The sequence below is a fragment of the Ovis aries genome, chromosome 3 (assembly GCF_016772045.2).
Source record: "Ovis aries strain OAR_USU_Benz2616 breed Rambouillet chromosome 3, ARS-UI_Ramb_v3.0, whole genome shotgun sequence".
Classification (NCBI taxonomy): Eukaryota; Metazoa; Chordata; class Mammalia; order Artiodactyla; family Bovidae; genus Ovis; species Ovis aries.
The window spans coordinates 222,639,678-222,664,684 of NC_056056.1; the positions used below are offsets into that span (position 1 = coordinate 222,639,678).

At 56.1% G+C, this 25,007-nt stretch overlaps 1 protein-coding gene across 2 annotated transcripts in view; it reads right to left on the minus strand.

The window, feature by feature from the left end:
- CELSR1 (cadherin EGF LAG seven-pass G-type receptor 1) overlaps positions 1-25,007 on the minus strand; it is a 147,611-nt gene that overhangs the window by 82,575 nt on the left and 40,029 nt on the right. For both annotated transcript variants that reach the window (XM_042247887.1, XM_027968219.2), the window contains exon 2: positions 8,999-9,637. In XM_042247887.1, the coding sequence (XP_042103821.1) occupies positions 8,999-9,637 (639 nt within the window). The remainder of the gene's footprint in view (positions 1-8,998; positions 9,638-25,007) is intronic.

The window sequence follows — 25,007 nt, forward strand, 5'->3', positions numbered from 1 at the left end:
CTGGACTCCCAGCAACTCTTGCGGGCGGCCCTCAGTCCATGCGGTGCCTCCAGAGAAACAGAGGGGACCCTCCACCCCCCACGTCAGCGCTCATGGCAAAGGCCTCGCGTACGCATCCTCACACAAGCACCAAGTGAGCGCCCGGGGATCCGGGCATGGGTGGGGGAGTACAGAGCCCCAGAGGCCCCCACTCTACCTGCTGGAGCCTGTGGGCACGTGCCCTCACCCCACAAAAGGCACTGGGCGGGTATGGGTCAGGTAGGGACCCTGAGACTGGATGCTGGGAGGCTGGCTGGATCCCCAGGGGCCCAAGGTAATGACCAGGGTCCTGAGGGTTGGGGGTCAGTGGAGAAGCGGTGCCAACAGAGGCAGAGGCTGGGGTGAGGGGAGGAAGCGTCACCAGTCACGCAGAGCAGGCAGCGCCCAGAAGCCAGACCCAGAGGGGGCTCCCCGGGGCCCCCAGGAGCTCTAGAAGAAACCCACGCAGTTTAAGCCCCATGTGTGTGGGACTTTATCACAGCAGCTGCAGGACATGAGCTGGGGGGAGGCTCCCGTGGAGCCCGCCTTCCAGGTCTTTCTGCAGAAGCACACACACCCGATACAGCCTGCGCGTATGCAGGGAAGACCCTGGCAGGACCCGGCCAAGGAGCCCCGTCTCCCCTGGGACAGCAGGCGGGATGGCCCAGGGAGGCTCCGCCCGCATGACCTCAGGCTACTTTGCTCACTGCGGTCGGACACCTCAGCACCAACCTCTGTTTCTCAACAACTCAGGCCCTGCGCCCAGCTCACCAACCCACCTGGAAGCTGGCTGGTGTCTAAGAAAAAAGTAAACCACAGAGGCCTGTCTGAGTGTCCTCTGGCCCAGCAGCTGTTGGACAAACAGGTTGACAAGCAGTGGCCATCACACCGACCCCCAGAAGCCCTGAGGCCGGTGGAACAGCGCCCCTCCACTCCCCAGACCTTACGTTTAAGGCCTAATCCCTGGTCTCAGGAATTAGTCTTCAAATATGTTCTTGTAGATGGAATCAAGTTGTTGTTATTTAATTGCTCAGTCGTGTCTGACTTTTTGTGACCTCATGGACTGTAGCCCACCAGGCTCCTCTGTCCATGGGATTTCCCAGGCTAGAATACTGGAGCGGGTTGCCATTTCTTTCTCCAGGGGATGATCAAGTTTAAGTGAGATTATACTGGATTGATGAAGGCCCTGGTCTCATGACTCAGTTCAATTCAGTTTAGTCACTCAGTCATGTCCAACCCCATGGACTGCAGCACACCAGGCTTCCCTGTACACTGCCAACTCCCAGAGCTTGCTCAAACTCCTGTCCACTGAGTCAGTGATGCCATCCAGCCATCTCAGCCTCTGTCGTCCCCTTCTCCTCCTGCCCCCAATCTTTCCCAGCATCAGGGTCTTTTCTAATGACTTGGCTCTTCCCATCAGGTGGCCAGAGTATTGGAGTGTCAGCATCAGTCCAATGACTGGTGTCCTTTTAAGATGAGGGAAGTCTGGACAAGGGGACAGAGGCCCCCAGGGTGGGGTGGGGGGAGGCCACATGAAGACAGAGATGGACGGAGCTGTAAGCCAAGGACCACCTGGGCCACCAGAAGCTAAGGAGCGGCTGGAAGGACTGTCCCCCGGAGCAAGTCCCCAACTCCTTGATTTTGGACTTTCAGCCTCCAGAAGAATAAATTTCTGTTACTTTAAACCACCCAGTGTGTGGCCCTGTGACAGCAGGTCCAGGGAGCTAACAGGACCCCGAGGACCATCCTTCTCCCCAGAGACCGTCTGGCTGTGCATGGACACCCCGACCGGCGAGGAGGACGCTAATGCTGTGTGCCAAAAGTCCCAGCTTTGGGGAGAAGAATTCCATGGAAGAGAAAAGGAGCTCTCTGGCCAAATTTATCCTCACCGCAATGCCTCGAATATGATTTTAATGGAAAACAAAGTCTCCCAGAAGTGCAATAATTCCCCAGCTTTACGATAACACACTCGAGAAATGCTGGCTATCCCCAACCAGGAAGCTGTGGATGCTACAAAGAGAGAAAACTAGAGTAATCCTGAGTATCTGGAAAGCACATCTTCCTAAGGAAGGATTCTGTCTCTGCTTTATTTGAGATTTTAATTATAGGCCAGATAATGATTTTCATTTCGAATGATAATTAACTCTCGGGTTTAAGGACTAAACTCGACTTGACGGCAAACTCTTCCAAATGGAGCTTTAATCCAGTAAACGGCAGTGAGTGCGGCAAACTTATTTCTCTTGTGTCACATGGCCGTCACCCCACAGGAGGACAGCACAGCTCAGATGCACGAAGCGCTTTCCGTCTAATGCGAGGGCAGAGGGTCGGCGCGTCCCGGGAGCGCCGAGATACTGTTATGGTGATGAGAGACGCCAAGAGAACACTCAGAGGTGGGCTAAGCGTCATTTTTCAAAGCAGAACCAGAGAAGCGCCAGAATTTATTTCAGTGTTTTCCCCATGAACAGAAAAGGTGATTCAATTTTTATATTAAAAGTTTCTCTAGCCTTGAACCTAACACAAAATACCCTGGCCCTGGGGAGGTCACCCTGGGGGACAGTCCAGGTCCCCAGCCTGGGGGAGGTCACCCTGAGGGACAGTCCAGGTCCCCAGCCTGGTGGAGGTCACCCTGAGGGACAGTCCAGGCCCCCAGCCTGGGGCAGGTCACCCTGAGGGATAGTCTAGGCCCCCAGCCTGAGGGAGGTCACCCTGGGAGACAGTCCAGGACCCAACTTGGGGCAGGTCACCCTGAGTGATAGTCCAGGCCCCCAGCCTGGGGGAGGTCACCCTGAGGGACAGTCAGAGTCCCAGAAGGGCCCCCCATAGGACAACTGGGATGCCCTCCCCCCGGGGTAGTTGGCACAAAGCTCAAACCCAGCACCGCTGAGACTGTCCTAAGTGGCCCCTGACCCTCTGATCCCCAATCCAGGCTAAGTTTGCTGGGGTGCATTCTTGACAACACAGGGCCCAGCAGCGTGGACGTCGGGAGCCCAGGGAGAGCCGGTGCTTCACGCACAGAGCAGGACTATTCGCTGAACCCTCTGAACCCAGAGGAGCGGCCCGGGGTCTAAACACAGAGGCTCAGGGATAAACAGGACCCTTCTCTCGTCCCCCGACATGCAGGTGGCTGAGCGGTCCGGGAAAGCCCTTCTTCCCAGCTGACCTCAAAGCTCCTGCCTGCCCTGGTGAGAGGAGCCAGTCTTGCTTCTAGAAGGCCAGCAAGGGGCGGTGTGCTGGGCTGAGGTCAGCCTCCGAGGCTCTGGGGGAGGCTGAAGCTCTGCACCAATGGGACCCAGCGCAAGTGGTCATGTGACCCTCTGAGCACGCACCCCTACCCCGGGCACTCGTGAAGAGCAGATCGCAGGGGCAGGGGTGGGAGTCTTGGTTTCAGGTTAAATATGAAGCATGGGGTTGGGCAGGGGGCACCCACTGTGAGCCCTGAACAGGCTGAAATGAGAAGCCAGGGTGAGGAGGCCAGGTGGGAAGGCTGGGTCAGGCACTGCAATCAGTGTTCAGGAAAGAGATCCCCAGGTCTGCCCGCCCCCCACCAAGCTCTGCATCTGGGTGTCCCTGAACCGGGTGACAGCTGTCCCCACCTCAGGGGGTTGTGGCTGGCCTTGTAGAGCAGAGCCTGTGTGGACACGGTCTCCCCCACGGCAGCGAGGAGCGATTAGGCTGTTTAATTAGGGAAACAACACACCAAGGGGCACCAGGACCCAGGCTCAGAATCACAGCCCGAGGCTTGCCGTGGCCCAGCCCAGTGTCAAGTACCCCTGGGCAGGAGCAGTTTGCCTCCCCCTGATGCTTCTGAACTGCGGTGCTGAGTAAGACTCTTCAGAGTCCCGTGGACTGCAAGGAGATCCAACCCGTCCGTCCTAAAGGAGATCGGTTCTGAGTATTCATTGGAAGGACTGATGCTGAAGCTGAAACTCCAGTACTTTGGCCACCTCATGCGTAGAGCTGACTCATTGGAAAAGACTCTGATGCTGGGAGGGATTGGGGGCAGGAGGAGAAGGGGAGGACAGAGGATGAGATGGCTGGATGGCATCACCAACTCGATGGACATGAGTTTAAGTAAACTCCGGGAGTTGGTGATGGATAGGAAGGCCTGGTATGCTGCGATTCATGGGGTCACAAAGAGTCAGACACGACTGAGCGACTGAACTGACCTCGGAAACGGGGACACAGCATAATTCTCCCGCTGCCACCGCTCAGAGACCCTTCACACTTCACTTGTAACCCTTAGCGCCCTGCATGCAAAAGGTGCTTCTTAACAGATGTTGAGATGTCAATGAAGCAAGAAAAAGGACTCGGTAAACAGGTGAACCCGGCCATCCCGCCCTCAAGGGGTCCACAGAGTGGACGAGCCTGAGCTCAGAAGCCAGAGCACCAGCTTCAAATCCTGCCTCACCCTCACCTGGCTCTGGAGCGGCCCCTGCCGCCACCTTAAACACTCCCGGGAAGACCATTCTCTGTAGGAGGGCCATTCCCTGTGGGAGACGCCCCATGAGTGTGCTGGGAGCATGCCTGGCCTCCAGCCATGGGCACCCCAACCCCCAAGACAACCAAACCGTCCTGGGATGTCGTCACGTGTCCCCTGGGGGCAGAATCTCCCCCACAGAGAACCTCTAGATGAGACACTTGAATGTCCTGCACCACAGGCTCTCCATTTTTTGACCGGGGCCGCGGAGCTGCTGGGAGGATCAGGATAAAGGGGCAGACTCGTCTGGAACAGGACAGCACACGGAAGGGCCCACTAAGTACCATCTGCAGGTCGCCGCCCTCCTGAGGGTCGTGGAAATACGTGGCTCACACCCAAAACGAGAGCACATCAGCCAACACGTAAACAGAGGGAGTTTCCAGGAAGATCGACAGTCACTGTTCCAGGAAGCCAGGGACCTCCTGGAACCTCCCCAGAGCACGGACAGCCCTGGGCTGGAACCTGAGGGAAGTGATGACAGAGAGACGGCAGGTGCGGAGGAGAGGAGGCGGGAGGGATGGGCCCCATGCGTGGGGAGTTTAACCAAAACCCATGCTCTTCACAGGCAGGAGCGGACAGGGACCGCAATCCAGGAAACCGGCGTTCGAGGTCGCCAGGCGGAGCCTCAATGCCTGCGGTCCTCTGTCCCCATTCCCTCCAGAGCGGGGCCCTGCAGACCCCAGCCAGGGCCCATGCAGAGCTATGAGGAGGAGAGATGCCTTCTCCCTCCAAGGACAGGGAGTCCTCACGCCGGTGGCCTTGGAACTTCCTTGAGGCCAAAAGGGACGGAAGAAACACCGGGGAGCCGTCGGGGTATTTTTCCAGCATCAAATTCATGAGCTTTTCCTGAAATTAACTGATACCTTCCTTCACCCAGCTCATCTCCCGTCCGGCAACACAGGAAGCCAGGGTCCTCTGGCGGCCTTGGGCCCCTTCCAGCTTCCCACCCGCCAGGCCCGAGCTCGGCTTACCCGGGAGCCAGTAATAAAACGCTGGTGACGACAGCGCGGCTTTCACCAGGAATAAATGGGCTCAATTACCTCCAGCAAGAGAGCAGGGCTTCAAAGGGAGAGAGGAAGAAAGAGAGGAAGGGGGCCGGAGGAGAAGTAATCGGTCTGACTCAGCCTTATCTCGGAGGAAAACGCGTACGACTACTCAGTACCAAGGACGTTCGGATGAGGCCCCTGCCCATCAGGACCTTTCAGCGGCGATGACACGCCGGGTCATTCCCGGGCATAATTTCTCTAGCAATGACCCTGGCGATGACAACGGAACTTGAGAAGTCTGGAAGTCCTTCCCACCCAACAGGCGGATGCCTCTGTGGGGAGGATCCAGGGTCCACGGGTCCCCAGTGCCTCTGCTTACCCTGCCCAGACGTGGCCCCAAGCTCACATTTGGGATTTCTGGAGCCCAGGTCTGCGGCCGTGGCCACGAGGCGACGCTGGTCTGCTCACCTAGGACAGACCACCCCCCCCACACTGGCCAGCTTCAAGATGAGGCCGCCAGAGTCTGGGGGTGCTTGGGGTGTCCCCTACGTGGCCCCTGCCGTCACGCGTCTCCACCAGGGGGACGGCCGATTGCATGGCAACCTTGGGTGGCCCACCCCACTGGGCGGGGCAGGTCTGATGCCTGCATCGGTCGGCATACAGCAGGCACTCAACTAATGCTCACTGAGCAAGCAAACGGCTGCTCACTGGCTGATTCCCTGGAGGACACCAGGCTCTGTCCCGGGGGCCTGGGGCCTCACTGGCTGGCTCCCTGGAGGGCACCAGGCTCTATCCCGGGGGCCTGGGGCCTCACTGGCTGGCTCCCTGGAGGGCACCAGGCTCTGTCCCGGGGGCCTGGGGCCTCACTGGCTGGCTCCCTGGAGGGCACCAGGCTCTGTCCCGGGGCCTGGGGCCTCACTGGCTGGCTCCCTGGAGGGCACCAGGCTCTGTCCCGGGGGCCTGGGGCCTCACTGGCTGGCTCCCTGGAGGGCACCAGGCTCTGTCCCGGGGGCCTGGGGCCTCACTGGCTGGCTCCCTGGAGGGCACCAGGCTCTGTCCCGGGGGCCTGGGGCCTCACTGGCTGGCTCCCTGGAGGGCACCAGGCTCTGTCCCAGGGGCCTGGGGCCTCACTGGCTGGCTCCTGGAGGGCACCAGGCTCTGTCCCGGGGGCCTGGGGCCTCACTGGCTGGCTCCCTGGAGGGCACCAGGCTCTGTCCCGGGGCCTGGGGCCTCACTGGCTGGCTCCCTGGAGGGCACCAGGCTCTGTCCCGGGGCCTGGGGCCTCACTGGCTGGCTCCCTGGAGGGCACCAGGCTCTGTCCCGGGGGCCTGGGGCCTCACTGGCTGGCTCCCTGGAGGGCACCAGGCTCTGTCCCAGGGGCCTGGGGCCTCACTGGCTGGCTCCCTGGAGGGCACCAGGCTCTGTCCCAGGGGCCTGGGGCTGCGGCTTCTCCGCTGGACTCAGGAGTCATTGTGGCCCCACCCCCATCCAGGCCGTGTGGTGGGGGGGACACAGGGACACCCAGCTTGGCGGGGAGGCGGGGAACACCTCCCCACTGTGCACAGGGCTGACCATGTGGCACAACTGGGCAGGGATTTTGGCACAGGCCGAGATGCCAGCTCAGTGCTGTGGCGCGGGAGTGGGAGGAAGGGGTGGACCCCCCCGCATGTCCATGGCACAGCTCCTGGGCACGACAACAGCCCTGACAACTCGGGCGTGGGCTTGGGCCCCGGGGTCTCCTTTACCTCCCCTGCTCATCACCAGATCCCAGGGTAGCCAGGGATTCACAGTTAACAACTGGGAGACCATGGAGAAGAGATAGGCAGAGCCGGATGTGACAGATGGACAGACAGACAGACACAGACGGCTGAGGGCACCACGGCGGGCAGTCGAGCCTTTCTTGCCGCAGAGGTGCCAGCAGATTATAACCAGGCTGGGCTCAGACGCAGCAAGCCAGGGCGCACACCAGCTCCCCAGGCTGCCAGGCACCCCCTCCCCCTCTTCGGTGCAGAGCATGGCCTGCCCGCCTCCCGTCCCCAGAGTCCCCACCCCAGGCTCACACTCTCCCTGCTCCGGAAACACCTGCCAGCCCGTAAGCCCTGGCCTGGGCTCCATCTGTGCCGCACCCCACGTGTGCAGAAACGGTCTCCCCACTGTCTACACCAAACACGCCCACCGAGGACACGATCCACGGAAGACTCTCAGAGCCTCCTCCGGGCCGAGTCAGGCCCCACCTGACCTCAGAGAACTTTCCAGAAAGACAGACGGTCACCATCTGCCACAGAACACTTGTTTCTCGAATGGGCGACTGGATTCCATGTGACCACAGCAAGAGCGTGTGTTCTCTGGGCTGCTTTCGGCAGGATTTTTGTTTTTAAACACAACCATAGGCTGCCTTTAGAAAGACTCATTTTGGTGACAAACCAGGATGTCTCAAGCGAAGCGTGTCTTGCAGGCAGGGAAGATGAGTAACTTCTACAGTGACAATGAGGCACGAGAAAACCGACATCATCTTTCCAGACCCCAGCGATTAGTGGCTCACTGTTTCTATCCCAGTTACGCTATTTTAGTTTTTAAATATTTATCTATTTGGACCTTTACTGCAACACGCAGGATCTTTAGCTGCAGCACGTGGGACTTAGTTCCCTGACCAGGGGTCGAGCCCGGCTCCCTGCACTGGGAGCTCCGAGTCTTACCCACTGGACCACCAGGGAGGCTCTGCGCTGTTTCACTATAACCTTTAAACTCGAAATCAGGGATGAACTACTTTAGATCCAAAGCCACTCTGGGACTTCCCTTGTGGTCCAGTGGTTACGACCCCGCCTTCCAAGGCAGGGGATGTGTGCTGGACCCTCGTGGTCGGGGTGAGGGGCAGCTAAGATCCTATGTGCCACGTGGCCAAAAAAGGCAAAACACAAAACAGAGCAATACTGTAACAAACTCAACGGAGACTAAAAATGGTCCACATCAAAAAAAGTCTTTAAAAACAAGTGAAGCCACTTAAGCGAAACACAGGTCATTTCATCATCCAGGTAGATTTTCAGTGGGCTCTGGTTGCACAACCTTCTTCCTACTGTCCTTCCAAAGAGAGCAAAAAATGAAAATGAAGTCGCTCAGTCGTGTCTGACTCTTTGCGACCCCATGGACCGTAGCCTACCAGGCTCCTCCTTCCATGGGATTTTCCAGGCAAGAGTACTGGAGTGGGTTGCCATTTCCTTCTTCAGGGGGGACCTTCCCGACCCGGGGATGGAACCCAGGTCTCCCGCATTGCAGGTAGACGCTTAAGAGGGTGGCTTAAATGACATGGGGTCAGTGGAGACCCCGGAGTGTGGTCAGGAAGTGGAGCCAACACCCGGGGGCTCAGGGTTCAGCCTTTGACCACGTCCCTGAGGAAGGGAGAGGACGGAGGAAACCGCCGGGCACTCTGACCTGTGAGCTGGAAGCCTGGTGTGAAGCACGGGTGACCAGGGCCTCCCCGCGCCCCCGAGCCCCCCGGGGAGAAGTGGGGGCCCCCTACCTGTGAAGTCCTCCTGGCACTCGCAGGTGTAGCCGCCCTCGCGGCTGCGGCAGCGGCCGTGGGCGCCGCAGGGGCTGGAGTAGCACAGGTCGATCTCCGTCTCGCAGTAGTCGCCCGTGAAGCCGGGCGGGCAGCGGCACCGCAGCCCGTTGACCGGGTGGATGGGCCGGAAGAGCACGGTGGGGGAGCTGATGAAGGGCGCCGAGCTGTCGAACCTGAGCACAGACACACACTTCATGTAGTTCTCGCACGGCTCCCGCAGGCAGATGTTGTCGTCGAAGGGCAGCACGCGCTGCGTGGACACGGCCGTCAGCAGCGTCCGGTTCAGGTAGATCTGCTCCTGCAGGTCCTCCGACGGGAAGAACTTGTCCCGGACGCCGCCGGGCAGCAAGGCCGAGAAGGTCACGTTCAGGATGTTGGCGCTCACGTCCGTGTCGTTCTGGATGTTGAAGACGAAGACGGCGTCCTTGGTAGTGGACAGCACAGCGGCCACGCCCTCCACGAAGCGCGAGAGCAGCGGGGACAGGAACCTCTCCTGAGACATGTCCTCCAGGCGCACGGTGATGCTGTTGGTCAGCATGTCGTCCGTGATGACCGTGACCCGCAGGGTGCAGAGCGCCACCACGCTGTGGATGCCGTCTGTGAGACAGAAGGTGGGGTGTCACTCAGAAGCCTGCCTGCCCAGTCCCCTCGCCCGGCACCCCCTCGCCCCAGGCCCCTGCCCACTCATGACCACGACCTTGACCCCGAATCCCAGGGCCTGCTTCCCTCCCTCCACACTTGGCTTCTGAAAGCACAGCTCCCATCACACCCATCAAGCTCAGAAGCTCCCAGGGGAACCCCACCCCCCAGCTCATCAGGGCATCCTAACGCTCACCACACAACCCAGTCCTCACTGCCTGAGACTCCAGCCTCAGACCCTTTCCTCCAGACGCGGGGGGACGCTGAGACCCCGTTCTCCCTCCTCTGCACCTGCTCTAGCCGCCCACCCACCCCACAGCCCAGCTTAGAGCCCACGGCGTCCAGCACGGTCCCCACCCAGGTACGGCCTTGACCTCTGCTGCGCTGATGGCTTCTCTCCTCCTAGCTGGGTCCTGCTCATCTAAACACACCTGGGCACGCTCAGTCCGCTTCAGCCGTGTCCGACTCTGTGACCCCATGGACTGTAGCCTGCCAGGCTCCTCCGTCCATGGGATTCTCCAGGCAAGAATACTGGAGTGGGTTGCCAGGCCCCCCTCCAGGGGATCTTCTCGATCCAGGGATTAAACCCGCGTCTCTTACGTCTCCTGCACTGGCAGGCGGGCTCTTTAACCCGGGCACCACCTGGCACCCAGCATCCAGGAGAAGCTCACCACATGTTGCTTTAGGAAGACACACAGAAGAACACGGCCTCTCAGCCAACACAAGTGACCATTCATGAAGGGAGGTCCTCAGGACGTGGTGGCCAGAAACGGCAGAGTGTTTGGGTCGCCAGGCTGAGCAATGCCCAGGTTCCCAGCCCAGAACCAGGCGGGCTGTCCAGCGGCCGCCCCAGGGACTCGCTCTGGCCACGATGGCCACAGGGCAGCTCCGTCACCTTCAGGGCAGCCCTAATGTACCACCGCAATGCTCAGGGACCTCCACCTGCTCCCATCCACCCCCCACACCACATGCTCTGGGGCCCGAGAAACACCTGGCCAAGTTCTCATCCCTGTGACTTAGCTCGGCTCTGGGTCCCGGCAGCCCAGACGGATGCCCCACAATGTGGGTGCAGCCTTTGCCCTCCGTGAGCGCCCCCGCCCCGGTTCCCTGGGGCATCTGGGCAAGGTCTGAGCCCCCGGCAGGCCCCACCCTCCCAGAGCTGGAGCTGGGCTGTGCCCTCAGACGGTCAGGGGCCAGGGACCACCTTCCGGCCTGAGTCCAGGAAGCCTCAGGACCCCCGAGAGGATGCAGTGAGGTGACAAGCCCTGGAGGCCACCTTGTCCCTCTGGACCCGGCACAGTCGCCACCACACACAACTTGCCAGGAGCCCTCAGAAGGAGCCAAAGCATGGGAGCTTCTGCACCTGGGATGGGTTTCCTCAGACACCAAGGAGCCAGAAGCCACTTTTGGGGAACCCTGAGTCACAAAACCTGTCCAGACAGCGGAGAAACGTAAGCACTGCAGAAGTCACAACACGTTCAGGTGCGAACCTGAGGCTCCCAGAGGTTCTCCGAGAAGCCAGCATTACCCCATTTGACAGGCGAGAGAAACCGAGACCCTGGGAAGCCAAGTCTCATGCCTGGGAACTCACGCTTGGTGGAGGGGCCCCCGGCTCCCCCAGGAATAACCCCCACCGCCTAGGAGGTCAGGCACTGAGCGCCCTGTGACGGCTCCCTCTGGTCCTCACGATAACCTGGAAAGGCTGACTTTTTTTTCTTTTCGGCCGTGCTGCTCTGCTTTCAGGATCTTAGTTCCCTGACCAGGGATTGAACCCAGGCCGTTGGCAGCGGAAGCATGAAGTCCTAACCACTGGACCACCAGGGAAGTCTCCACACACCTCATGGTCCTTACAGCCCATACGTGGTCCCTATGGCCTTATGGTCCTACGAGGCCCATCCTCGCCACCCGCCCTCCTCTTAAGGACGCGCCCTGCCCCAGGGCCCTTGCACGCTGCGTCTTCCGCCTGGGACACAGCCGTCCTTGCTGCTGGTAGCTGCTCCCTGGGCCACCCGGGACTCAGCGGCACAACCCCCATCAGAGGGGCCTTCCACGTCCCCCCACTCACGCTCTGCCACACCCCCACTTTAATTCCTGCACAGGAGCGGCCGCGGCCTGATTTTTTTTGTTCCCGTCCATCTTTCCCTCCAGTGAAGTTGTGAGGACCAAGAGCTTGTAGGTCTTGTTCCTGCTGCACCTGTTACTTCAGAGGCTCTCAGAGGCTTCAGAGGCTCTCAGTGTTTATCCAGCACTCGGAGGCTGCTGGATAAACATTCAGGGGAAGGTGGGAGGGGGCAGGGGAGGGGGGAAGGGAAAAGCCTTTTCCAGCGGCATGTCTTTAACCCCAAGATTGACACTGGCACCAACAGCTTCAGAGACTTCATTCTTCCATCCAAATCCAAGCTATTTTTCTGCGGGTGTTTCTTTTCTCTCTCTCTCTCTCTTTTTTTTTTTTTTTTTTTTTTTGCAAAAGCCCACTGTAATAATACGAGACGTAGGATATTATTTCCTGGTAGCACTTGTTATGAAACATCCTTTTAATCTTAAACCACACACAGATGTGTTCTAGTCCAAGATTCGAGGGTCATGCTGGTTTTAAGCTCAAAAGCTCAGGCTTTCGGCGTGCTCTGAGCTGTCCAGCCCTCTCCCTCCCAGGGGTCCAGGACTCAGACACTCCCACAGAGAGCCCAAGAGGGCAGAGCACAGAGGAAGGTCCAGGACCAAGGAGCCAGGTTACGACCAGAAAACAACACTTGTTAACTCACGTCAAAGGTGCTGGAAAGTAAAATGCGCACCTTACTGTTAATCCTACCATTAATTTATTTCAAGACCATGGACCGTCCCGGACAACCAAGTCCTGGAGACAATGAATTTGCTCTGAGTTTACATCATCTGGCTTGGATCTCTGAGTCTCCAGGAGCACAAACCTGACTGCCCATCAACAGGCAGCCACGAAATGAAAGGACGGCTGTCCGCACTGTGCAGCTCAGCTCAGCCAAGCCCACTGGGTGATGGCCCCCTCCACGGGCGTCAGGGCAGACCCAGACAACATGAAGTTAGGGGGCAAAAGCAAGTCAGTCTTCACACAACACAAACGTTTACACGCAAGTCCAGAGAGTCACTAGCATGGAGAGCAAACACTTCAGTGCTGACAGTGATTCTGTCTGGGTTGCTGAATTTGTTTTTAAATCAAAAAAATTTTTTAATTTGTTTTTAAATTTTAAGTAAAACTTTTATTTTAGAGTAGCTTCAGTTTACAGAAAAATTGCGAAGACAGTGCAGAGAGGTGCTGTGTACACAGCATCCAGCGTCCTGTCGTTCAGGAGCTCAGTTGAGTCCAACTCTTTGCGACCCCATGGACCACAGCACGCCAGGCCTCCCTGTCCATCACCAACACCCAGAGCTTGCTCAGACTCACGTCCATCGAGTCGGTGATGCCATCCAGCCATCTCATCCTCCGTCATCCCCTTCTCCTTTTGCCTTCAATCTTTCCCAGCATCAGGGTCTTTTCCAGTGAGTTGGCTCTTCGCATCAAGTGGCCAAAGTACTGGAGTTTCAGCTTCATCGTCAGTCCTTCCAATGAATATTCAGGACCCAGTTACTCCCACACTTAACTTGATTATCACACTGGTGTGGGGGGTGTGTTTGAATGAAGCGATATGGACACGTTGTTCACTGGAGCCCACACTCCCCTGTCCTTTCTTTGGTTTCGCCTCCTGTCCTTGGTGTCCCAGGACCGCACAAGACGTGTAGGCGTCCCGTCCCCTTGCTCCTCCGGCTGTGACGGTTTCTTAGACTTTCCTTGTTTGATCTTGATGTTTGCAGAAGCTCTGGTTAGGAATGTTGCTGATGTTCAGGGGCCTTTCACCTTCTCCTGCCTGAGCAGCCGTCCGGCTGATCACTTAGAAGCTTGTTTCATTTGGGAGAACAGGGAGCCCCCAGGACTCCCCGGACCTGAGCTGCAGGCCCTTCGTCGGCGGCTGCAAACAGCGCCGGAACCAGGGCCTCCAAGCCGGGAGGGCGCAGGGCTTTCACTAGCTCAGCCGGGTCCCCTCACGGTCCCTGAGTCACAGAGGAGAAGAGACAGAAGAGATAGGGCCGTGGGGCTGTGGGCACCCACCAGTGGGCACCGCCTACAAAACCCCAGAGACCGCAGGCGAGGGGGCCTCGCAGGTCTTCATGCAGGGAGGGGCCCGTCCACGAGCCTCGCTCTGGTCACAGGGCAGCCGTCTTCCACAGTCTAGACCCTGGGCTCACTCAGCTCCGCGTGTCTCAGGGCCTGCAGAGCCAGGGGGCCCTCAGCGGGGGTCAGATGGTGGAGGGCAGCCGCCTTCCCAGCACGGAGTGGAGCGCGGAGAAAGCAGGCGGGCCTGGATGGCCGCGGCCTCCGACGCAGGCGTGTCGGGAGGGCTGGCCCACAGCCTGGGGCTCAGAAAACACTGACCCTCTCTGTGCGGAGGCCGGAAGTCCAAGGTCAAGGGTCAGCAGCGTTGGTTCCACCCAGGGGCTCAGAGAGATGACCCATCCCTTGGTGCCGACCTGGCGTCCGGTGCCTCCCGGCAGTCCTCGGCCTGCAGACACCTCTGCCTCATGTCACGCCAGACTCTCCTCTTAAAAAGGACACCAGTTGCTGGATTAGGACCAACCCGAGTCCAGGAGGACTTCCTGACAGTGCTTAGCTTCATCACACCCGCGCAGGTCAAGCTACATCACCAGACCACGAGTGAGTCCAACACGCCCGACACTCGTCAGGAAACACCTGGCCTCACGAGGCACAAGGATCGGGAAGACCTTACCAAGGAGGGGGTCCCGGCACGGGTACGAGACGGAGGAACCTGAGGACAGAGCGCTGAGCGAGAGGGGCCAGACACAAAAGCACAGGTGCCGTGTGCACCCAGGGACATGGGCGTCCAGAGTGGCCGAGTTCCCGGAGACAGGGCAGACCAGGGGTGTCGGGGGCGGGGGGAGGGGGCTAGCGTTTAAGCGAGACAGTCTCAGCTGCGCCAGGTGAGCACGTCCTGGAGACGGACGGGCTGCTGGCCACACAGCAGTGTGAGTGGCCTCAACGCCACGGACCTGTACACAGAGAAACGGGTGAATGACAGCTTCATGTTATAGACAATCTACAGTCTAGATAAGAAAGGTGAGCACATACACGAACAGGGAGGGTGAGGAAATGAGTACGGAAGCAGCCGAGACCCTAAGCTGCCTTCTCCTGCCACGCCCACTCTCACTATGCACCGTAAAGCTTCCTGATACGGGGTGACTCTGACTCAGAGACCCCCTCTCCTAATTTCATGTGTGAAACGAAGCTCCTGTCCCAGGGTCGCATTCAGCATCCACAATATCGAGTTATCCCACGAGAAACAGCTCATCGTGTCCATGCCGGACAGAACCTTCTGGAAGACTGGAGTCGTACCAGGCCCCACTACCTCCAGAAAGGCTTGGTCACAACTCCCAGCGGCCACTCTGACCCTGGGCTACAGAGGCTGTGAGCTGAGACGCATTCTTGTCAAGATAAGCACTTTCGCCTAAGAGTCAAGGATTGGTTCTTCAGAAAGTTAAACATGTAACTGACACCTGACCCCGAATCCCACTCCGAGGTGAAATGTGAAATAATTGAAAACATATATCCACACAAAATCTTGTACATGAATCCTTGGCGCAGCTGACGACGATTCACAAGAGCCAGGAAGTGGAAACCCACGTGCGCATGGACTGATGCATTCTATCTAAACAAGATGTAGTCCAAAAAAAACACACTACAAACTAGATGCGGTCCATCCATATGACGAGCTCAGATGCAGAGAGAAATGAACTGACATGACAACCTCAGAAACACGCTCAGGGACGGGAGCCCGTCTCAGAAGCACACTGCACACTTTCACGAGCATGAACTGTCCAGAACACGTAAGCCCGCAATAACAGAACCAAACGGGGAGCTGCCAGGGACGGGCGCGGGGACTGCCGGTGGGTGCGGGTGTCCCCGGGGGCATGCAAATATCTGGGGACTAGACAGAGGGGCGGCCACGCACACCGTGAACGTACCAAAGGCCACCGAGGTGTCCACCTCGAAACGGCTCATTCTACGACATGATGTGAATGCCACCTCAATGATTAAAAAGGAAAAGAAGAGCTAAGGACTCACCCCATAAAGAGTAGTTTTCCCTTGCATGAGATTGTCCAAAAGGAAAGAAATTATTTTAAAAGGCATCGTGGAGCTTCCCTTGCAGTCCAGTGCATTAGGACTCTATACTTCCCCAGAGCACAGGTTCGATCCCTGGTCAGAAAACTAAGATCTGGCAAGCAGTGCAGCCAAAAAGAGAAAAAGGCATTGTAATTGTAAGAAGGATTTTCTTAGAACCAAGCGATGAGCTGAGTCAGAGGAGATGAGCCAGGAGCGGGGAGCAGACGCCCTTTGACAGAGCCAGGAGCCATGTTCCGACCCACAGTGACTGTGAAAACGCAGTTACCACTCAGGTGGGGCTACAGCCAGGCCGGCTGTTTACACTGTCAACTGAACGTTGTGAAAGAGACCAGCACACACCCTCAGTGAAAACACAGTGGCGGCCCTCCCTCCGATGGGATCTTGTGGAGCGTTTTGTCAGGGACCGGTGTCGCTCCTGGGTTTTGCTTTATTTCCAGCACTGGCTGAACAATGCGTAGCCTCGCTGGCTGAACAGGAAGCCAGCAGTCAGACCTCCCCACACTGCTCCCTGGGGACAGAAGCTGTGCTGCGTTTCGGGGGAGAAAGGCAGTGAGGCAGGGCCTTCAGCACGCGGTTGGGTCCCCGCACTGTGGACGGCAGCAGGGACGCTCAGGGTAGGGGTGGGTAACTGGCGGCTGGGGGCCGGCCCAGCACTAAGGATGCGAAGCAGCACTCCCAGGCCAGGTGGTCACCCACCCTGGAGCCGCCCCAACCACAGACATCTCCAGACCTCGGCAGACGTCCACTGGGGGCAGAATCACACCCAGGTGACAGCCCTGCTCTGGGAGACCACACGGAGGTTTCTGGACTCTTCTTCTGGCTTGAGGCTGGTGGTGAGACCCGGGAGCTGGGCGTCAGGCAGGACGGCCCAGGGGCTGCATGCCTCCCGCAGCGCAGTGTGGCTTCCCTCCACCGTCGGGGCCAACATGGAGCCAGTCCAGCCTCACTCTTTCCTGCCAGAGCCAGAGAGGCCACTCTTCCGACCCGTCCTAGGAAAATGGGCAAAGCTCCCCCACGACAAAGACTTAGGTCCAAATGGGTTTCAAAGAACTCGCGGCTCAAACGCATTCCTTTCTGCAGCTGAGTAACATCCCACTGTGTATACGCACAGCTCCCTTATCCGTCCATCGGGTGACGGGCGTCCAGCCTGCGTCCGGGCCCCGGCTGCTGTAAGCGGGGCTGCGGTGCACGCTGGGGCACGCTGGTCTTTTCACCTCTGGTTTTCTTCAGGGTGTGCGCGCTTGCAGGGCAGCAAAGGAGACGCAGACCTTTCAGACACCGTGGCGGGAGGAGGGGTGGGATGATCTGGGAGAATTACCACAGGTAAAATAGGCCGCCAGCGGGAGCTCGGTGCAGGATGGGGGGACCCAAAGCCGTCGCTCTGGGGCAACCTGGAGGACGCGGTGGGCAGGGGGGGCGGGGGGTTCAGGAGGGAGGAACACATATACACCCAATGCCGATTCACGTTGATATACGGCAAAAACCATCACACTATTGTAAAGTAATTATCCTCTGATTTCAAAAAATTGGGGGTAAAAAGAACTAGTGAGTGCCCCGCCCTGCCTGGCTCCGAGCTGAGCGACGGCCTCCAGGGTGATCAGGGTGCCACAGCCCCGGGCACCTGCCGAGGGTCACTCACATGTCCTGCGGCCCCAGGCAGGTCAGCCCGAGACTGCTGTGGGCAGTAGAGATGAGACTGTTAGGCAATGCGCAAACCCAGCCCAGCCCGCAGGCTGCTGAGCCCAGGGGCGCTGCCGGGCCTCCTCAGTCACTGCAGCTCGCGAGCAGCCCGCAGGCAGTCCGGGAGGTTCCAAAGAAGCAGGAGACCCAGGCAGCCTCTGGGCAGGACACGTGGGCCCTGGTGGCGATCCCGGGGGACAGGACAGGGGGGACCTCCTGCTGTTACTTGGCACTCGCGTAAATCTTTGTGGCTTTGTGTGGCGGGCAAAATAATGCTCCACCTTCCCAAATGAGGCCCAGTCCAGAGGCCCGGAACCGTGAGTGTGCCATGCTACGTGGCAAAGGGTCGGGTTGCTGGTAGGCTGACCTTGAAACAGGGAGGCCATCCAGATGGGCCCAGTGTGACCACAAGGTCCTGAGAAGCGGAAGGAAAGACAGAGAGAGAAAGAGGCCGCATGGGGAGGCCGCACTGCCGCTGCGCGGACGGGGCGGGAGCCCGAGCCTGCAGTGGGGGCGTCTCTGGCTGCTGGAGGAGCTGGGTCAAAGTCCCCCCGGAGTGTCTAGAAGGAGCGCAGCCCACCACAACCCGGTTTCTTCCCAGCGAGACTGCTGGACTCCTAACCCAGCGAACTGAGCGAGGATAAATCCGGGTCCTCTCCAGCCACCACGCTTGCGGTCATTCGTTACAGCAGCCGTGAAACAGCTCATCCTGTGAGGTTACCGTAACCTTGACACCAGCATCAGACAAGGAGAGGGCGTCCCTGGCTCAGGGGTTAAGAATCCTCCTGCTGATGCAGGAGAGAGGAGAGCGAACCCTGGCCCAGGAAGACCCCACGTGCCGCGGAGCAACGACGCCAGTGAGCCACTGGCTCCTGAGCCCGAGCTCTAGAGCCTGCGAGCCGCAGCTGCCAGGCCACAACTGCTAGGCTCACACCCCAGAGCCTGTGCCCCGCAAGGAGGAGCCCCCCAAGGAGGAGCCTCCCCAAGGAGGAGCCCGTCACCCCAACGAGAGAAGAGCCCCCGTTCTCCACAATTAGGGAGAAAAGCAACAAAGATCCAGCACAGCCAAAAATAAACAAATAAAACTATAAAAAAAAGACAGAAATCAGACAAGGGGAGCACTGGAAAGGAAAAGTACAGGCCACACCACTCACAAACAAAATGTGATAATCCTTTAAAAAGGAAACAAAAATGAAACCTAATAATGATTAAAAATGAAACAGAAAACAAAATCTAACAATGATTAAAAATAAAAGAGAAAACAAAATCTGATAACTACTAAAAATAAAACAAAATGACACCTAATAACGTATTAAAAATAAAACAATGTATCAAACCAAGTTGGATTTACCTTCAGAATTTAACATTTGAAAATGTGCTAACATAACACCACACTTTTTTATAAAAAGCATATTTGCATCTCAATAAACAGAGGAAAAGATTCAGTACAATATTGCAATGACTCCTAACACGGATGCTATCAAACAATGGAGAGACGGATACTGCCTTCAAATGACAAATACAATGGCAAACAGCACACTCAACAGAGCAGCCCACTACGTCCTCTCCCCAGTCGTACTGGAGGCCTAGTCAGCGCCATGCGGATGGCTGAGTGAATGAAGATTTCGTATCATCACTCACAGATCATACGGTGAACGACAGAGAAAACTCCACAGGCTTTGCAGGCGACGCGTCAGAATGCACCAGAGCACAGAGCAAGGCAGCTAAAGAGCGAGACAGGAACTCCTGGGCTCCCTGGCGGCCCAGCAGGTAGGACTCCGCACTCCCAGGGCAGGGGTTCCGTCCCTGGTTGGGGAACTAAGACCTGGCATGCCACGTGGCGCGGCCAAATTAAAAAGGAGATGTTTTTAAGTCTCAAGGATGCCTGAAAAGAGAAAACAAAATCGAGCGCACTTCCTGTACAAGTCTCACATCACACAACGTTTTAAATGTCACTTACAACAGAATGAACATAGACCGCACTTAAGAACTAATCTAATAGAAGACACAGAAGCCCTTTATAAAGAAAAAGAATAAAAAGATAAACTACTATTATGGGAATACCAGACCGCCTGACCTGCCTCTTGAGAAACCTATAATGCAGGTCAGGAAGCAACAGTTAGAACTGGACATGGAACAACAGACTGGTTCCAAATAGGAAAAGGAGTACGTCAAGGCTGTATATTGTCCCCATGCTTATTTAACTTATATGCAGAGTACATCATGAGAAACGCTGGGCTGGAAGAAGCACAAGCTGGAATCAAGATTGCTGGGAGAAATATCAATAACCTCAGATATGCAGGTGATACCACCCTTATGGCAAAAAGTGAAGAGGAACTAAAAAGCTCTTGATGAAAGTGAAAGGGGAGAGCGAAAAAGTTGGCCTAAAGCTCAACATTCAGAAAACGAAGATCATGGCATCCGGTCCCATCACTTCATGGGAAATAGATGGGGAAACAGTGGAAACAGTGTCAGACTTTATTTTTGGGAGCTCCAAAAATCACTGCAGATGGTGATTGCAGCCATGAAATTAAAAGATGCTTACTTCTTGGAAGAAAAGTTATGACCAACCTAGATAGCATATTAAAAAGCAGAGACATTACTTTCTCAACAAAGGTCCACCTAGTCAAGGCTATGGTTTTTCCTGTGGTCATGTATGGATGTGAGTTGGACTGTGAAGAAAGCTGAGCACCGAAGAATTGATGCGTTTGAACTGTGGTGTTGGAGAAGACTTGAGAATCCCTTGGACTGCAAGGAGATCCAACCAGTCCATCCTAAAGGAGATCAGTCCTGGGTGTTCTTTGGAAGGAATGATGCTAAAGCTGAAACTCCAGTACTTTGGCCACCTCATGCAAAGAACTGACTCATTGCAAAAGACTGTGATGCTGGGAGGGATTGGGGGCAGGAGGAGAAGGGGATGACCGAGGATGAGATGGCTGGATGGCATCACTGACTCGATGGACGTGAGTCTGAGTGAGCTCCGGGAGTTGGCGATGGACAGGGAGGCCTGGCGTGCTGCGATTCAAGGGGCCGCAAAGAGTCAGACACGACTGAGTGACTGAACTGAACTATTGGCAGAAACAAAGATGACCCAGCCACATTCCCTGATAGGAAAAGCCAAAGTGGAAAGGGTAGCCGCTCTCCTCTAACTGACATAAGAATCACTGCCTTATCTGTCTGGGTCCCCAAAGGGTCCCTCACAGAACTGGCAAGACAGTCTGTAATCCATAAGGAAGACAGATAGACCAGCACAGCCAGGCAGGGGGAGGGGGACAGCTTGCAGGAGACGTGAGTGCTCGTCCGAGTCCACGGTATTTGCAGGGGACTGACACGGAGCGACCTACGGCCAGGATAGAAACCAGAATCCGAGCCACGAGCACAGGAAAACGACATGTGGCCGAGCTGCCGCGGGGAGAGAGGAGCATTCCACGAGTGGGCCTGGGCTCATCTATCTGTTGTTGTTAAGTCACCAAGTCGCGTCTGACTTGAGACCACATGGGCTGCAGACCGCCAGGCTCCTCTGTCCATGAAATTTTCCAGGCAAGAAATACTAGAGTAGGTTGCCGTTTCCTTCTTCACGGGATCTTCCGGACCCAGGGATCAAACCTGTATTTCCTGTGTCTCCAGCCTTGGCAGGCAGATTCTTTACCTGCTGACTCACCAGGGAAACCCTAGACCAAATGATACTGGATCCCTGCCTCACACTGAACACAAAAAGCAATTCCAGGGAATTAAGGACGGTAGTACGAAAGGGAAAACCTATTTTACAAGGAATTGTACAGAACTACTGTTTATGATCTGAGGCAGATAAGGATTTCCTAAGACATGAATCATGATCTTAAAGGGAAAAGGTGTATCATTTTGATATTAACTAGAAGAACTTTACACAGAAGACGATTTTTAAAATTAATGATGAGACAAGCCACAAACTGGAAGATACCTGGCCCTAAAACAAATGTAAAGATGCTCGACATCACTAGCGATCTGAGAAATGCAAATCCAAACCTCAGTGAGACACAATTCACACCCAAAGACTGGCAAAAGTGAAGAAGCCAGATGTCCACAAGCGATGGCAGGCCCACACGAGGGAGGCACGGCTGCTCGCTACTGGTGGAAAGGGAATCGGTCCAATCACTCTGCAAAACCCCGGAGTCGCCTAACCCTTGGGCCCGACGGGCAGCAACTTTCAGGAGAGTCACTCCAGGCGGATCACCCCAAGGGAGTCACCCCTGGGAAACCACGCCCCCGTGGGCAAGAGCTACACAGATGTCCAAGCAGCAGGAGAGATCCAGTGGGACGGGGGCTTCCCTGGCGGTCCAGTGGCTAAGAATCTGCCCTCCAGTGCAAGGGGCATGGGTTTGACCCCTGGTCAGGGAGCTGGATCCTGCAAGCCTCGACTAAAGACCCCGCAAGTCACAACCAAGATTGAAGATCCCACATGTGGCGACCCAGACCTGGCACAGCCAAAATAAATGAAATTTTTTAAAAAGAATGGAACGTTCACAGGATGAAACGCCAAGCAACAGTGGAAAGGAAGCAGCTACAGCTTGAAATGCCAACACGGGTGCTGAGTGGAAGGGCAGGCCGTCGGTAAAGACACACAGCGGGCGCCGTGTACACAGACTCCAGACACAGACACAACCCAACGAGACAGGGCCAGATCCTTCGCCTGAAACCCCTGGGTCCGGGTGGCTCTGGAATTCAGGAGTTTTTTAATGTGGAAGTTATAAACAGTGCATATTCCATTTTACATAACAACTGATCTCGCCTTTGAACAGGTAATCCTCTTGCAGACAGCGGGTGAATAGTCACACGAACAAGGATAAAATCTGTCAACAGCCTCCCATTGGTCTGGGTCTGGTTTTGCTGCCAAATGAATTTTTGATCTTCACAACTCAGATAATCACGATGGTGTGATCACCCACCTAGAGCCAGACATCCTGGAATGCGAACTCAAGTGGGCCTTAGGAAACATCACTACAAACAAAACTAGCGGGGGTTTTGGAATTCCAGCTGAGCTATTTCAAATCCTAAAAGATGATGCTGTGAAAGTGCTGCACTCGATATGCCAGCAAATTTGGAAAACTCAGCAGTGGCCACAGGACTAGAAAAGGTCAGTTTTCATTCTAGTCCCAAAGAAAGGCAATGCCAAAGAAGGCTCAAACTACCGCACAATTTCACTCATCTCACACGCTAGTAAAGTAATGCTCAAAATTCTCCAAGCCAGGCTTCAACAGTACGTGAATCGTGAGCTTCCCGATGTTCAAGCTGGATTTACAAGAGGCAGAGGAACCAGAGGTCAAATTGTCAACATCCGATGGATCATGGAAAAAGCAAGAGAGTTCCAGAAAAACATTTATTTCTGCTTTATTGACTATGCCAAAGCCTTTGACTGTGTGGATCACAACAAACTGTGGAAAATTCTGAAAGAGATGGGAATACCAGACCACCTGACCTGCCTCCTGAGAAATCTGTATGCAGGTCAAGAAGCAACAGTTAGAACTGGACATGGAACAACAGACTGGTTCCAAATAGGAAAAGGAGTACGTCAAGGCTGTATATTGTCACCCTGCTTATTTAACTTCTGTGCAGGGTACATCATGAGAAATGCCAGGCTGGAGGAAGTACAAGCTGGAATAAAGATTGCTGGGAGAAACATCAATAACCTCAGATATGCAGATGACACCACCCTTATGGCAGAAAGTGAAGAAGAACTAAAGAGTCTCTTGAGAGAGTGAAAAAGTTGGCTTAAAGCTCAACATTCAGAAAACTAAGATCATGGCATCTGGTCCCATCACTTCATGGCAAATAGATGGGGAAACAGTGGAAACACTGGCAGACTTTATTTTTTGGGGCTCCAAAGTCACTGCAGATGGTAACTGCAGCCACGAAATTAAAAGACGCTTGCTCATGGGAAGAAAAGTTATGACCAACCTAGATACTATATTAAGAAGCAGAGACATTACTTTGCCAACAAAGGCCCGTCTAGTCAAAGCTGTGGTTTTTCCAGTAGTCATGGATGAATGTGAGAGTTGGACTATAAAGAAAGCTGAGCGCCGAAGAATTGATGCTTTTGAACTGTGGTGTTAGAGAAGACTCTTGAGAGTCCCTTGGGCTGCAAGGAGATCCAACCAGTCCATCCTAAAGGAGATCAGTCTGAATATTCACTGGAAGGACTGATGTTGAAGCTGAAGCTCCAATACTTTGGCCACCTGATGCGAATAACTGACTCATTTTAAAAAACCCTGATGCTGGGAAAGATTGAAGGCGGGAGGAGAAGGGGACGACAGGATGAGATGGTTGGATAGCAGCATTGACTCTAAAGACATGAGTTTGAGTAAACTCTGAGAGTTGGTGATGGATAGGGTGGCCTTGCGTGCTGCAGTCCGTGGGTTCGCAAAGAGTCGGACACAACTGAGCAACTGAACTGAGCTGAACTGACTTTGATTTTCAGACTTCGGGATTTGGGGAAAGCAGCTGAGGGCTGTGGACTGGCCTCCTGACAGCTAGGCCCACATGGCCCGGAGCCAAAACAAAACCCAGGACAGGACCGGGAGGTGCACCCAGGGGGCTTCAGGGACGTGGAAGGCTGCGCTGCACACGCCTGAGTGTTCCTGTCCTTTGCTTTTTCCTAGCTTTGAACTGTTTCAAGTCAACAGTGAAAGTTCTGTAAAGGAAATGGGAGTGGAATGGGGGTGATGGAAAGGGGCAAAGCAGCAGGCCTGTTTCAGGCTTGAATGGGGATCCTGTTCCCAGACAGGAAGGAGGTGAGGTTTTCTCTGTCTGGGCAGTGATGGGATTGAGGGATGTGTGGTTTTAAAACGGCCACAAATGTGGCGGCCTCCTCTCACCCACAGGTGAACGGGTGTCCCCTTCCTCTGGAATCCGGGTGGGCCTTGGACGGCTTCAACTAACAGAAGAGACAAGATCGTCGCAGCGTGACCCCTGGGTCACAGCAGTCCCCGATCCCACGCTGCCCGGCCAGCCCCGCCCCGCCGCCCACCTCTGCTGTGACCCTGGGCTCCTGGCTCCCCACAGGGAAGGCGGGACGGTAGGCTCTCCCCGAGGCCCGGGAGGGCTATGGGGCTGAGTCTTTGCTCTCGTGAGCCGTGACCCCCTCTGCTTCTCCCACGGCTCAGGCTGCTGCCCCGGGCCCAGGGCGTGGGGCCCAGGGACGCCCAGGACACCCCGCCTCCGGGAGGAAGGGCAGCCTCCCACGTCTCCGCCGCTGTTTCCCACGAAGGCTTTCCAGAGAGAAAATAATTATTAACTGCAGAGGCTTAATGAGGAGAGGAGCTGTGAGGGTTTCTAATACCAATAATTTGTACCTATTTACGAGCAAATGGGCTACAACAAAGACGGCTGGAAGCCACCGCCTCAGATTCCGCTTCCCTTGCCTCCAGCTAAGAGAGCGCAGAGCTGAGCACAGTGAGCATGACACCA